General features: G+C 41.4%; 1 protein-coding gene across 2 annotated transcripts in view; it reads right to left on the bottom strand.

Annotated features, from left to right (window-relative positions):
- Positions 1-16,607, bottom strand: part of alk (ALK receptor tyrosine kinase) — a 477,599-nt gene that overhangs the window by 59,858 nt on the left and 401,134 nt on the right. For both annotated transcript variants that reach the window (XM_033643119.2, XM_033643120.2), the window contains exons 6-9: positions 14,736-14,867; positions 6,854-6,988; positions 6,071-6,174; positions 2,900-3,072 (exon numbers count right to left, since the gene is read on the bottom strand). In XM_033643119.2, the coding sequence (XP_033499010.2) occupies positions 2,900-3,072; positions 6,071-6,174; positions 6,854-6,988; positions 14,736-14,867 (544 nt within the window). The remainder of the gene's footprint in view (positions 1-2,899; positions 3,073-6,070; positions 6,175-6,853; positions 6,989-14,735; positions 14,868-16,607) is intronic.

Genomic DNA, 16,607 nt, shown 5'->3' with positions numbered 1-16,607 from the left:
ATACATTCATGCACAAAATAATTCAAGCGGGGAAGGTTACACAAACATGACTTCTGGGTTCAAAACCTTGGAAGGGAATAGTGTAGCATTTTGGGAAATGTTTGCCTTCTTGCTGAGAGTTACATCTGTGTATTGATACCACCCTGTCTGTACGGTAAATATGAAGCTACAGCCAGCAGCATGTTAGCTTAGCTTATTAGGGAGAGTGAAAATGGCAGATAACAGCTAGTCTGGCACTGCCTGAGGATAACAAAATCCACCTGCCAGCTCCTCTAAACCTCACTAATTAACACATCTTCTTTTATTTGATTAGCTATGAAAATACTGAATTTCTCAAGTCTTAACGTTAAGCTAAGCTACCTGGCTGCTCACTCCAACTTCATATTTAGCATACTGATGACAGAGTGGTGTTCATCTCCTCATCTCACTCTCAGGCAAGAGAGCAATTAGGATATTTCCTAAAGTTTCAAACCATTTCTTTACCTGGGACCTATTCTGCTTTTTTTTCTGTCATATATATAATTTACAATGTTGGATGTTTCGATTTATTGTGGCCAAAAATTCAAATTATGAGGTAAACATATGTAAAAGTAATCTCTGTAAGCAAAAACCTCAGGCTTCAGACCGTTTCTTCAAAGATTTTTTCCTACTTTAGAGACAAGCTGACTTCAGCCTGTGACAGATGTTCATCTGCTCCAGGCACGCTACTGTAAGGATTTACATTGCGTACACTGCTACATGTAGCCACATGCTAATGTCAGGGAAACACGTAAACTTGGTTGCTGATGTTGTAAATTTCTCCACAACATCCGACCATATTCCTGCTGAAACATTTCCAGTTGTGTTTAAAAGCTTTTATTCTAGCTACATGTAGCTTCATGCTAAAGTCACAGAAACCTCTAATTTTTGTTGCCAGTGTTTTTAATTTCTCCCCAATTTTGGATCATATTCCTGCTGGAGCATTTCCAGTTGTGAAGATTTTGGTTTAAAAGCTATCACTGGTGATTTTCATGGTAGAAAGTGCCACTATTCTTGATTACAATAATTCCCTGGCTGCATTGATGGAGCAGAGACACCAAGATGTGGAGTACCCAGAAACAATGAATGGACTTTTTCGGGAGGGGGGCTTAAAAAGAACAACACGGTCTCACTCCAAAGTTGTTGAAAGCAAATCGTTATTGTTTAATGGCGCCTGGCAGCATCAGGAGGCTACACAGCGGGACAGTAGGGCAGGCAGGAGAGGTGGCGGATGGGTCAAACAACCACCAACTTTCTGCCTGGAGGATGGAATTTGCTTCCTGTAAGATTGTAAAGCCAGACCCTGTTCGTTTTTTTCCTAAACACAAACCTGTACTTTTGTTGCTAAACCCAACCATATGAAAGTGTTGGCAAAACCTAACCACAAGAGACTGTATACAAACTGTACATTTCCTGTGAAATGGAAGTGTATTTTGAAAACGAACAATGCATGTAACAGACAGAAGTTGACACGGCATCCCAGAATGTCGACAACCAACGCAACCAGGGTACGTTGCACATCATAAGTGGACGTGGAAAGTCCATGACCAAACGCCAAAATGTGACATGGGCGGAGTGAGAATGTGTTGAAGAGACAGGCGCTAAAAAAAACCATTTCAGACAGTGGTGAACATAAGGTGTTCCAGCACAGAAAGTCTGAGGAAAATAAAAGTGTTTTTTTAACATTAAAGCTTGTAAACATGTTGTAGCAGAAAACCTTAAATACAAGTGTGAACCTTAAATGAGCACAACCGACCCCTGTAAGTACTGTAGAGCTAATTAAATTTTTTCACTAAAGGATAATTGTTTTGTTATGGCAGAGTTTTATAAGCATCTCTTCATTTTGTTAACTGTTTTCAGTGATGTTCACAAGAGGTGATCAGGCTGCCCTCTATAGCTGTAACTGACAGTAACATAACCTCCAGTACATGACTTCTAAATCCAACACTATCAGTCGTTCACATAGGAGGCTTGTATATGTCAATTTTAACATTTAACAAGTCAATATGTTGCTTAAACTTGATGGTAGTCGTACCATATCTCCATTCTTGCTGTCAGCCCCCAGGTTCTCCTACCAAAAAACACTGACATTCAGAGTCTACATATACTGTCTGTTACGTCCTGACTTTTGTCTGCACTTCAGGCTGTATTTCTGATTCTATTTAAGCTCTACAAAGGTCACTGCACAGAGACTGGCAGGTTCACCTCGTGGTTACGGACATGACATTCTAATTAAGAGCACAAGCACAGCTGACTACATAACCCAGGAATCAAAAATTAATCACTCTCAGGGGAGCAGGATTATCCAACCTCGAATGGCAAAGAAACCCCCAGTCAGGCAAACAGAGATGAAATGCCTTATCTGGGGGTTCTCTTTTTTCTTGCTTTACTCTAGTTTGTTTTAATTTCTCTTTTTTTCAAAGGGGAAATCAAGGCCAAAGCTAATTGGAAGGCATATAGGGTGGGTTGAGGCATGTGTATTGATTTCTATTCTCTTTGCACGGAAAAGAGGAATAAAAAGAGAGGAGCATATTTTGTTGAACTGCACACATGGCAGGTCCATAGCATAAGTCCCTATGGGATTTATTAATTTTGCAGGGATATAACATTTCCCGTAAAATGGAATGTAAATGTTGTAAATCTGCAATTACGAGAGGGGAAAAGAAGGAAGATGAGCTTCTTGGTTCTGTTTCATAAGACTTCCTTTCCTGCCGGAGCACTTACACAAGTATTTGTGTGAGCGTGTTGGAGGTTTGCAGATCATTTGTCTCCTCTTAAACACATCAAAGTGCCAGTTTGATGCTTTCAGACTGTCCAAACATGTTGCTTGATATAATTAAACTGCCTGTTGGGTGTTGAAACAGGTGAGTGTCTGTCGTACCAGTCTGCCAGCCCGTAAAGGGGAAGTATGACGAGTTTCCAGCCCCGTTCAGGTTTTGGTTCACTGGCTGAATGCCACAGTCTGCGCTGCACCTCAGGGCCTGTATTGTTCTCAGCTATCCACACAGACAAAGACCCCCGCTGCAAGCCTCCAGAACACAGCCAGAATCGCACCTGTTGAAATAAGTTTCGAATGATCACTGCGATTAAATCAGAAATTAATATAATGCACTAAAAACAAAATAAGACAAAAATCACATCAAGGGTGTTGATTTTTTGAGGTACATGTTGAGAAAAAAAGACAGCATATAATATACCTCAGCAACTTTAACTTCCTTTGAATATTTTCAAATTGAAGAAAACCATCCAAGTGTGTTATCAGTGAAGGAAGGGATGCACTTAAATTGCATTGAGCTCAATCAGCAACAGCCATCTGTTCGGTTCTAATTATTCTAAGATTAATAGAATTCAACCAGGATCATGATTTGGGTTATTTTGCTATCTGCACTGCTCCTGCATGCTCCAGCACAAATCAATCTCATTTCACTCTTTCCAGGAGGGACATGGTGGGTGTAAACCTGCTTCAAATTAAACAACACACAGGCCGTAGCAGGAATTAAATAGTAAAAGGAAGTCTGACTCTAAAGCTTGCTAACAAGCAAGGGGATGTGACCATGTCCCTCTACAGCATTTCACTGGAGCCAAGAACATAATTCTTGCTTCAGCATTTAAGTGGAACAGATGCTGGCTTAAGCCTGATGAACAGTACACGTACATGCGACACTACCCAGACAACTGAATTCAATGCTTCTCATGTCGAGTGCTTGCATTGTGCTAGTCGACAGCAGGTTGTGGTCCTTATCGTAAACCACAGGACCACATGGTGACCGTTTAAACATCAAGATTACAGGCACTGCACAGCGCGCGCTGGGCACGACATGAAAGTGAACGTGGGCTGTAGCTAATACCCAAAACTAATATCCCCAACATAGTTGTCCAAGAGCGGAGAGGCTAGATTGAACAGCAGTGGTTCAGTGTAGAGAGAAGGATTTAGGGTGTTAATCTGGAATCATGGCTAATCTTTGGCGGTGTGCCAACAAGCTGGAGGCAAAGTCTGCGATGGTGCAGTGCTGCCTCCACTACTGTCCACAAATATCAGACACTTTAATTCACACCTGAGAAGCAGCAAACTTCACCTCTTATATTTTTATTCTTCTCTTTTCCTGTTTTTCTCTCTGTCTTACTTGCAGTCAGTTCCTTTGTGTGTTTCACTCATGGAGACTAACTTTATTTCCCCCTCAGTCGCTCTTATTATCTTGTTTTCCGACCTTCTGACCTTTCCTTCACCTTCTCACCTCCATCCTTCACTTCTGTGTCAGCTTCGCTCACCTCCAATCACACCATGCCGCTGAATGTTTTACGTACACATGCAGAGGGCCAAAGGTTGCTGTGCTGAGTCATATTGAAATAACTAAAATAACTCTAAATGCTGGATGCAACAGCATCAATCAAGACTTCGAATACACAACTCCTCCTCCCACTGGAGACCTGCTCTATGAGCTTCATGATCTAAATAATGCATGACTCTAATATTTTCACAACTAGGTCAGCAGATACAATCTGCGATTGACGAGGTCATCCTCTTTGTCTGTTAGGATCTCTCAGGAAATGCAGATGGCACAGTGTTAACCTGCTGTCTTGGCACATTATCATTTGATTATTGAGCTGTTTTTCTGAGAGCAATTAACATATGAAATGATTCAGTAAGTAATTCATTAGGTTTTCTACTCCTGCAGCAGCAACAACAAAAACTGTTAGTGAAAAACACTGCTGAAAAATGAAACTAAATGGCATTCTATGCCATATCTGCTCTTTTTTTTTACACTCTAAATGTCAACACAGCCCACGGTACATTTCAAATGTGTTAATGATCTCAGTGTTTTTTTAATATGAGCTGTCATATGGCAAGTGACCGATTACTCTGAGCAAGTGTCTGTGTTTATTCCTGGTGACCAGTGGAGCACAAAGCAGAGAAATCTAAAGCTTGGTGGTTGCTGTCATGCCTACTTGCCGAGGACGGTCGCTGTTCGGGGAAGAGGAGCCAACAGTCAACTGGGCACACACACAGAGGTATTCATATTTTATGTAAGAAAATATTTATGCTGTTACATTCATCGTTGAAGTAGTGTGGTGTGCATGGGACTGTAGTGAGAGTGATGATCTGCATCTAAAGAGCTTGGAGAGTGCCTTCCAAAACCAGGAACAAACATGCTAAAGCGTAATGCTGGGTTCACACTGGACGTGTAGTCACTTCAAAGCAAGCATCTGCATGCTTCCTGTAGGTGCCGATATTAACAGGTTGGGCTGTTCACACTGGAGATGCTGCGGCCCTGAGCTCCATTGACGGCTCACGATCTGCAGCAAATCTGGTCTATTTTGTCCATGAGCTGTGAGCAAATGTGGCAAGAAAAACAATCTACCACGAACAATATAGAGGATATATCATATATAATATAAATGATCCGATTCTTATAAAGCATAAAATATGCATCGCGCGCGCGTGTGCACACACACACACACACACACACACACACACACACACACACATAGACACACACAAACAGAGCTCTCCGTGTGTTTAGAAAAGAGCAGAGGAGCAGAAAAGCTTGCTGACCGGCGCAGAGAAATGGCTTTTGGTGTGAGCAGCTAGACGACTACTTGCTTGACAGTTGGCACACCAGGGCAGCCTGCGTCCAGCGTGAACATGGCGTAAGGAGTTGATTGAACAGTATGTCTACCTCCTCTAACGTAAGCTGTAAACGACAGCATAACTTGCTCACTAGCTTACTGTCAGTGTTATTTCCAGAGGCAAGGAGCATGTCATCAGCAAGTCGGTATTATTATTTTAGGGTTACAGTTTAAAAATATGACTGTTCAGAACTGGAACATTCACTGTGTGAAAGCCAAGGCGCTAATAATCAGAGTGGCAAATCTGGCACGATATCATTGAAAACTGCATATGTGCTGCCTTGTGAAAACAGACAGCTTGACAGACGTAGCAACAGGAGCTGAGGGGGGATGGGGCAGAGATCTGATAGTGTGTTTGTATGTGAGTGTCAGAGAGTGAAGATTATAGTTTCCCTGTGGAGAAAACACACTATACTTTGCTCACCGTGCATGGGGAGTTTCTTAGAGGAGGGGGGAAGAGAGGACTCCTCAGTATCGCCGAGCTACGCTGGCCTTTGGTCTGACCTCCTTCCACACTGAATGTCGCACCTTCAATACACAAACACACACATTAAAGCCGCAGAAGAAAGGAATATGAAACTGACAATGCAAATGGAGGTTTTGAAATGTGATTGGAGCCATAGTAAGCTGTTGGCATATTTGATCAGTCCTCCCGTTGCTATATTTGATGTATAGCTGATCTGACTGAAGGTTTGTCAAATGAATTCTCAAAGAACGTCTGAGAAAGTAATCCTATATAAAATCACCAAATATGGTTTAAAATTACAGTCTTCCATTTATAGTCTCATCACACTACCTCTGAGATGTCTGTAAATAGTTGAGAACAAAAACAAGCCTCAGCAAACCAAGGCTTTAAATCCTCATCGAGAGACACACTCGAGTCACTGCACTGACGATGAACTGCAGATGTAGGACTCAGAGTCTACATGCTGGAGCTTTTACACCCAGTGGAATTCTGTTTGTAGCGGCGCACTGAGCTCTGAACAAGACAACACGTCTGTGTCTGACACATCAGAGATTTTGGTTATGTCTCTACATTTACAAACTGTTAGACTCAAATATTCAAGATCGTGGCTTAAAGTCTGCCTCTTTGAATTCCATTTTAATGAGGCATTAACATCACTGTAAACACATTTGAAGGGCATGCAAGTGTCATCATCTGATTGGAACAGTGCTCGTGATGTTGTAAGTGATGTGTGTAAGCAACCTGATGATGGGCAGCTCTGTCTAGTAGCCTTGGCTGGTGACTGGAGTCTTCTCCAGGAGAGACCGCGGCCCGTTATTGACTGCCAGCTGCACTCGCCCTCCTCAAAAGAGCAGTAGCTGCCATCGAGAAAGTGGCCTGGGGAGAGACAGGAGAGAGAATACATCAGGGGAGAAGAGGAGGAGATGATAAGGAGGGGTTGGTGGGCCATATAATGAGTGGACAGGCCCGGCAGGTGGGTGAAAGAGGAGAGAATGGAGTGAACGCTGACAGCCAAAGTGCAAAGGAGAAAAAGGACAGGGGTGGGGTGGTTGGGCTGGGGATCAAGGAGTTGAGCGACAGTGAAGGCAAAGAGGTTGAGAAGAGAGAGGCATGCAGGGGGGGGTGCAAACTAATGGCTCACAGGACTCAGTGTGTTGGTGGAAATTAGGGTGGAAGTGTTCTGGGGTGGGGGGGGGGGACTGTCAGAGTGACTCTAGAAACAGAAGCAGAAAATGGAAAAGGCCTGAAGTGTCCAGAGGGAGAGATAGGGAAGAGTAGAGGAAGAAGGAAGAGGGTCTGAGGGGAAATGAGAAAGCTGAGGTGGTGACATGATGGGGGGTGGCAATCAACTTGAAATCACTTCACAGAATGACATGAGCCTCAGATGCATTTCCGGCACTGACTACAATCTACAATGTTAAGTCTGTACAGCAGCAGCAACACAGGGAACACGGTTGATTGGATTGTGTAGTGGATAAAACTCATGCTTGTGTAATCACGAAGAGATAGGCATGTCTGTCTCCTTATTTCTATAAAAGTCTTCATGGAAAAAGTGCACCCTTCTTGATTTGCAAACAAGGTCTTTCCTTTAATGTTTGGTTTAGGAACTGACATGAAAAAATCAAATACAACTTAGGTAGTGCAAATATTGAAACACCCAGTACTTTACCAAAGGCACATTTTTTGATTGAATTTTTCACTTTCAGGACTATTTTCTGGTTCATCTGCTCGTACAGATAACAGAGCTGTATATATGTACAGGACTCCACATCAGTTTCAATTTTTAAACTTAAATCACTGAATCCTTATGAGGTTGCTGAAATGACAACACTGAAAATACCTGCCGTATAAATAAATCACATAGTGAGGATTATTTAGGAGTGCTACTTGCTTATTACAGTGCTGAAGATCAAATGAAAGAAACATACTGTAGGTTGCTTGGATTACATTGTTAGGGAATAAGATAAATTGTAGGGATGCATGATGTTGTATTTTTTTGTCGATAATTTGATATGCTGATTAATAAAAACTTATCTAGCTGATAACTGATACTGGTATAGATATATTCACTTTTTTCACCAGCTAATTTTAGTGATCATCAAGTCTCTTCTGTAGTGGAATTAAAATCAGATTATGTGTGCATACTCTTAACATGATGGCCTACCAGCAGTTGGAGACATGAAATACAATGCTTTTAGATGAAAGTAATACTCATTAATTGTTCAAAATAAGAAAAAGCATGCCGATATCAATGAAATGCAGATTTTATTGTGCTTCCTTAATAAGTAAAGATGCATCCATCAATCGGCTGGTGACAGGTATCGATTCAGCTTGATCAGCCATGAAGGTGACCAGCCTGTTAGTCTCAGCTATAGTAGATCACATGCCGATTACATTTACGTTCATTCTCGTCAGGATTGTTCACATCGCAAACAGCAGCACAGATAGGGACTGACTAGTCAAAGCCATTGCAATCCATTCTCAAAAGTTATAATTCATTCTCATGCATTCTGCACGCTGTTTGAAAGCTTCTTTACTGTATGACGCTTGCAGACTGGGGTATACCACCCAAATTTGTGTTAATCATGGAGCAGATAAATAGCTCAATTGTTGCATAGCAAAGCTAATGCTTACTGTTTTCTGTAAGAGCATGGGAGATGCTTAAACACTTAGGCTAGGTTGCACCAACAAAAATTAATAAATCCTAAGATTAGCACTAATTAGAGTTTAGTAAAACTAAGTTTTAAATGAGTAAATCCAGATTCAAAAGTAAGCTTCAGTTGTTGCACCACTGAAAATTAGACTTGGTTTAGTAAAGCCAAGTTGTGTGTCATATCAAAATTAAAACAATAAATAAATTAACAAAAAAATAAATAAGTACATAAATTATTAGCATGCTGTCAGCTCCTACTGAGTATAAAAGAGTGGTGGTGGTGGTGGTGGGGTGTTAACTGTTTTAACGGCTCCTTTTCCATGACAACAAATGTTATATTGTTGCTAGCTAGCTAAAAACTTAAAAGGTGGCTTGGCAGAGAGGCTCAAATGTTTTTCTTCTTTGAGAAAAACTTATTTACCAAACTAATGGAACAATATTGCCAAATAGCGTTGGTGGTAGAGCTGCGTTTCTGTCACCACCATGTTTGACAGGTGGCCCAATCTTCCTGTTCAGCTCCAAAACAGTTTCTTGATGAACCGCTATCTTAAAAAAAAAAATATCATCATAAAAATCAAGTGGGTTGAGACTGTCTCAACATTTTTCAAGGAACTTGATTATTTTGTTGAATCCATCTCAAAAAGGCAGCCATTGTAAAAGTTAAACCTTCTCAGCTATAGGTTTAAAGTTAACCCTGGACCACAGTTTAAATTGGAGTTTAAAGTTTTGGTGTCACAGAATTAATCTTAATCTATCTTGAGAGTGAAAACTAAACTGAGATTTAAATGTATTTTTCCTTTATTTTAGGCGAGTTTTTAAGTTTGATACAACAGAACAGAAGAATTTAAACTTAAACAGGTTTAAAAGTAAATCCTTTTGGGTACAATTCAGGTTTAGCTTCTTAGCCTGGGAGGTATAACATAGCATTTATTTTCACTCATATTTTTGTGGATGCTTGACGAATCGTTCATCTTTGCTATCATATAGCCTATGAAGTTTGACTTTGAAGAAAAGTTTCAAATATGTTTGTTGATAGTTCTTAAAAAGAAAGAAAATTGGAATCATCCCAAATCAGAACTGGCAGAGAGGTCGTTAAAAAGATCAAAGTCGGCCAAAAAATTACAATCAATGCATCTCTAAGAATAAGGCATAAACTTTTCTCTTTACCTTGCATACCTGCTCTCACTTCTGCTGTTGAATTGTGGATTTAGGTGTTGCTGAATGTTTAAAAGTCATATCAGACTTTAAACTTGCCTTGATAGTGATATCACTGAGGTGGGTCTGAGTTCCATTTCAGCGTTTGAAAGTTTTCACCTCAAGTTTGCTTTATGTTCACTTTTATCCCGAGCTACTGTCTGCGAGTGCCCATTATCTATAAGAATCTCTAAGTGCCCTGATAACAGTGTGCTTTTTGAAAATGGCACCATTCAGATAATGGAAGTGAAACTGGCCTGAGCAGAGATCATAAAGCAGGTATTCTACAGGAAGAAAAGCGGGGAAAAATGCTTTCTTTATCAATGACACTAGTATTAGAATGTCTTTTTTTATTATACAAAAGGCTTTTAACAGGTTTCACAGACCCAATGTCATGAATCTGACACCATTTCATTTTAGTTTTCAAGTATCAGAATGACAGGCACCAAAAATGTTCTTATGTGAGTTTTTTTTTAGCAAATACAACAGGGCTGTTCAATTACAAATTCAAATGGGCCGGATATTAAAACTAGAAAATGTTGGGGTGTCGGTGGCTTAGTGGGTAGAGCAGGCAGCCCATGTACAAGGCTGCTGCCGCAGTGGCCCGGGTTCGAATCCAGCCTGTGGCCCTTTGCTGCATGTCATCCCCCTTCTCTCTCTCCCCCTTTCACACTTACCTGTCCTGTGCATTAAAGGCAAAATGCCCACAAAAATATCTTTAAAAAAAATAGAAAATGTTAATGGGCCACATTTTCAGAAGTAAGTAAGTAAATTTTATTTATATAGCACTTCTCACAGAGAGGACTCACAAAGTGCTTCACAAGATAAAATACAAAAAATACAATAACAGAAACAATGCAAAATACACAAAAACAAATAAAACAGACTGAAATACGGCTTTCTACCCGCTGAACATATGTATAGATAAAGTATTGGCTTTTTACTAGTGAAGGTTTTATTGCTCTTGCTCACAGTAACAAGCGCAGTTGTCGCCAACTATGGTAATTTTGAAGGTATGCTTCCTCCATCTGCACTGCGGCCTCTCTGCTGTTGTCTGACTTCACTTTGTTGTGTTCATGTGTATGTGTGTGTGTCTGAGTGTATGTGTGTGTGCTGTGAGGAGGAGGTCAGAACTGACAGAGAGCAGGAGAGAGGCTACAGCATGATGATAAATGAAACCAAAACTTTATAAAGTAACGATAAGAGCCGATTACGGCGGAGCTTATTATTACTGCGGTCTTGATTAAATTTGCCTCGGGCAATTTGATACGGGGTCTCCGTCCCAATCCTTGCCTGGGCCACTCAGAGGTTGCTTCTGGGCTGCATTTGGCCCGCGGGCTGCTAATTGAATAGGCCTGAAATACAAGCTTCTCTGGACTTTTTTGGTAATAAGTAAATTTCATGTTTTTCTGTGTCCTGTGATATTATGAGTCACTCTCCGTGTTACATAAACCAGTTAGTGCCACTTTGATGTTACTCATGAAAAGCACGGAGATCCAAAGTCACATCATATGACAGTTGCTCATGACATGAATAAAGAAGTCTGTGAAGATGTCACTTCAGACACATCAGCATGTGTTGCATCACCTAATGCCTTTTGCTACCCGTGTTATCATTCATAACTGTGTGCCATCCGTCTAGTTTTGCCACTTTCCAAATGGATTCAACCTGAAATACTTTAATCTAATGAGGTGTGAATAAGGCCGACATTACAGTGTCATTACTTTTTTATGAAAACTGACATGAGCATTAGTTGGTCTTTATGAATGTCAAGTAGAGTGTCATTCAGTTAATTATGTCACTTCAGCACTTTGTCGACATTGCTCTACCTGTGTCTGTCATGACAACTTGACAAGTGGACACAGTCTATAAAAACATGTCATGCCAGGCTTCATACTGTATCATAAAGTGTGATTACACCCTTACGGTGTGTCATGAACGATTTTCTTTACCTGGTGAAATGTGTTAGAGTTTGTACAGATCTAATAAAAACATATTACACTGTCAAAAGTGTGTTTTAACACTGGAATTATTACAACCTCCATTGCAGGCCTGTCTTGAAAAAATTAAAGATAGACGGATACATCGGCCGGCCGATATATCGGGCTGATATGTGAGTTTTTTACTTGTATCGGCATTGGCCGATACGCGCGTGGGTTCGCGGATTTATTTTTCCCTGGCATGATTTACAGACAGGCATCCACGGGCAGCTCTGTGTTGCCGGAAGACCCTGCAGCGCACATGCAGCGAATCCTACTGTGTACAGTAGTTGTTGTTTTATTTATGCTTCAGCTTAAATATTTGTTTATTTTATAAAGACATTACTGGAAGATTTAAGAGCACTGAACTCTTTTTTTTTATTTGAATGTACAATAATAATAATAATAATAATAATAATATTCTACCTGTTCTACCTCAACTTTCCATCTTGTTTTAGTATTTTTTCAATAAATGTTTCTTATTTTAAACTTGAGACCTGTAATATTTGTTATCATTGTGTCATTTTTTTTATGTAAATTGAGGGAGCAAAAGCAGTATCGGCCCCAAATATCGGCTCAAGAAAATCGGCAGTCCATAATCGGTCATCGGCTAAGGGTGATGGAAAAAAATCGGTATCGGCCCTAAAAAATCCGTATCGGTCTATCCCTAGAAAAAATACACTGGCGCACATGTGGTGTATGTCTTCCACATCAGCCAAAGAAGAACTGGGTAGTCAGCATGAGCAGTAACAGCTACCATAGATAAATGGACAAAGGAAGCCATCACACCACTGGTCTCACTGTGTCCCCAATCTTTGGGGAAAGTAATGATCTGTTGTCACTGATGGCGCTCCAAGAAAAACAAAAGAATCCTGCACATGACTGCTTGAGATTCCTGCGTGCATCCACCTTTGATGCAAGCAGCATTTCTCTGTAGTTGCAGGGAAACTGTAACATTGGAACGCAGTGGGGTGTCTGCAGAATTGAGACCGACTAAGATCAACTGGAGAAAGCTGTGACTCTCAAAGAGCAGAGGATGTGTTTGTGCATAATGACGCAGGGGTAGGATGGCGAGGGAGTTCCGCGGGGACTTGTTTTCCTTATACGTCAGGAATCTTTGTGATTGACACAAGCAAAGTTTGTTCCTCCTGCGTCTCTTTACTTTTTTTTCCTGTTAATGAGTCGTGGCACATCTTATGAAGGATTTAAATAGATCAAATCAGACGAAGATAACTTGTGGATAGATCATAGAGAATAGGGTATCAGAGAGGGAACACTGTGATTTGTGGGGGAGGGGATAATTGTGACAAGTGATGGAGATGTTAATGGAACTAATACAGAGCCTAAGGTACAGCAGTAGATGGCTGGTGACAGTGAGAGGAAAGGGACATATGTAAGCATCAAGGTGGACTGGTGTGGATTGTCGGTCCTCGTCCTTAATCAAAAACGATAAAGGTTATTTCTAATTTAAGAACAGACTGAGCGACGGAGAGAGAGATTCAAAGCAATCGACAGCTGGCCTTCATGTATCTGTGCACTCTTAGCATGATGACAGCACTCAGTGGAGAAGGTGTGTCGAGAGATACAGAGAAAAGATCTTAAACATTTCCCAGCCGACGCAGAGCAATAAGCCTTTCCCTACAAGTCCCATCAGTCTGTGTCAACTAGACTTTCCCTTCTCTATTTGTTACTGATATAGATATATGATTACCAGTCTTATTGTAGGAGAATGAGATATATGATTATGTTCATAAAACGTAATCCTTTGTTGTAAATGGTTGCAGGATGAAGTTAACGGCAAGCTGGCTTTGTGTTTTACAGATTATTATTTATGCTCAAATGTCCAAATCTGGCTTCTACTATCAAACGTTACACACACAGTACATTCAAATGGAGATTATCCCCCTGGGTTAGCCTCTCAGGCCAATTAGCACTGATAAGTCCTCCTTCAGTAGGAGGAGAAACTGCGCCTGGCTGGGATTTTCACCCTCTTGTTACCCTCTTATCTCTCAGCTCCCATAGTTAGCAAACCTATAAGCACAAGGGAGCAGCCATCATTTTAATAAGCACCACAAGGGAGGCTGACCTGCACTGTGGGCAGGAGCAAATTAATTCTGGTCGGTTTAATATGGGTGAAAAACTCTGATATCAAACTACAACATTTAAAAAAAAACAGCAGGGGGTAAGAGTTTTGAACTGTGTATCTATTTATCATGAAGACAATGTAAAAATGCATGCAAGCAGGTTGGACTAAAAAAGAAAAGATCCTCCCCACACACACGCACACCTACACACACACACACACACACACACACAAACAGCAGGGCCTAGGGGACTTCACTTGTGAATAAGATGTCAGCATACTTGGCTAGTGTTCCTCCTAGGCCTCGAGAAAAGCAGAAAACAAATGTGCAAAGAGATAGAAATAACAACCATGGAATATGTCAAGGGTGAGAAATGCTAGCCAAGCATAGCTACGCTGCCTTTTTTTTTTTTGTTGTTCCCTGCCTTTCCCCTCGCCTCTCTGTCGGCAAAGCTCGTGCAGACGCTCAGTTGTTGTTGCCAACAGAGCAACAACTGAGCGTCTGCCTTTCCCCTCGCCTCTCTGTCGGCAAAGCTCGTGCAGACGCTCAGTTGTTGCTCTGTTGGGCAGGATGCAACGGCTTCATTAAAGACGACTCACTACGGCTGACCAACCACATGCAGCTTTGATCCAGAAACGAATGCGGGGAGGACAGTGGACACGTGGGCTTTCATTTGTATCAACAGCTGTGCTCCTGTAGCACGGTGTACTCACGACACAGGTCGCTTTCGTCATCGCCGAGCGGACAGTCTGTACTGAAGTCGCACAATTTGTCCAGCGGGATCCCAGGTCCCTGGTGACAGTGGTACTGGCCCTCCAGTGTGACGTTAGGGCCGGGGGAGGAAGCTGCAGAAAGGAAGAGGAGGAGAAGAAAGACAAAGACAACTTGTCATATTAAATGTCCCCTCACACGTCATAGAACATCTTCCAAACTAAAATATTTCCACAGTGCAGTCTGAATATTTGCTAGTCGGGAAATGAAGCAACAGAAGAAGAAAAAAAAAGCTCCAGATTATGTCCCAAGTTAACTTATTGAGCATCCCTGCAAGATTTATAGGTTAGACACAAAACACAAATCAGTAGCTTGAGGTAAACATTACTTACACAGTAGGAAATATACAGTTGCTACATAAAAGTACATCAGTCAGTGACACAGGCTAATATAACCCCTGACTGTAAACCCTGTATGACATCCGCAGACTGCCTGTAGCATCATAAATAACTTGGCCCAGGCTGCATACGCATCTGACTTTGAATCCAGTGCATATCCATCAGACAGGGGAACACAAGCAGCAAAAACAATGACCTAGATACTGTAGCAGGTAGCACAAGGGGAGGGAGCGCACACACACACACATTCACAGACACCGATTGATATCATCCGTCTCAGCAACTCAACTGTAACCTGGGACATTTGCATATCTATGCAAATCAGAGCGTTGATATCTGCAGGTTGTGGAAACTGACTGCTCACCTCCATCAGAAGCTGATCACAGTAAAGAGAACAAAAAAAAAAAAAAAAGCTGTCCGCTGATGGAGATCAAGGTCCTCTCCCTCTCTCATAAGAAAAAAAAAAAAAAAAAAAAAGAGAAGTGATTCTTATCATGAGTGACTGGCTCCGCTTACTGTAGTTCGCCCTTGATCCGTATTATGTAGATCTGTTCTCTATTCAGATGAACTTGGAGTCGGAAGTGTGATAACGTTGGAGACCATGACAGGACAGGCACTGTAGAGCAAATGCTGTTAGCTGAGCTGACAAGATAGGCAGTGATGCTCCACTAATTTGAACACAAAGTTTGTAATGAATGTTCTTTTTGTTTCTCAGTTTGTATTAATTTCTGTCTGACATGATGAGACACATTCAGGACCAGAGGTGTAGATTTTTGGGGGCATGCAGTGGACATGTCCCCCTCAATATTTAGAACATAAAACATGAAGAGGACTTTTATTTTGACCAAATTTAAGACATTTACACCATAAACTGATGCAGAAAGGCAGAAATTGGCAGAGATAGGACCAACTCATTGTTCTGCAAATCACAAGAAAGTCTTGAGTCTTTGCAACCAAGTCCAAAATCAAGACTGACAAGTCCCAAGTCAAGTCCCAAGTCCTAAACCTTGAGTTTTGAGTCCCAAACAAGTCATAATGGTCTGTTTACTAAATGTAATGCCATTTTAACCATGGAACAATAACGTTAGTTAAGCATTAGCACACAATGCTAATATTAGCCTCTTTTTAAAGTTCTTTGTACAACTTCAAATGTTGAATGAGGATTTATGATCCACACCCTTTGCATGCTGCAATAAGTTAAAGGTGCTGTATGTAAGAATGTGGCCAAAACGGTTACTGCACTCAAATTCAAAGTACTACCGCGAGTCGTGTCCGCCCCCTCTCCCCTACAGATTCGAGGTTGCTGGACAGCGGCACGCTGGAGACTGATTTGTTTGCCCACGGGCGGCTGCCGTGGCAGGGCTGCGTCGCTGCGTCCTTGATCTTCGGTTTTCCAGCGGACCGTTCGAGCAAGTCCGGCTTCTCTGCTGCTAACGCTGCTGCCGGGATACAGCTGAGGAGACTGCTAATGCTGTG

Source organism: Epinephelus lanceolatus, chromosome 15, assembly GCF_041903045.1.
Source record: "Epinephelus lanceolatus isolate andai-2023 chromosome 15, ASM4190304v1, whole genome shotgun sequence".
NCBI classification, from domain to species: domain Eukaryota; kingdom Metazoa; phylum Chordata; class Actinopteri; order Perciformes; family Serranidae; genus Epinephelus; species Epinephelus lanceolatus.
Note: the sequence above shows the minus strand (reverse complement) of the source record. Positions and strands in the feature narration are given on the sequence as shown.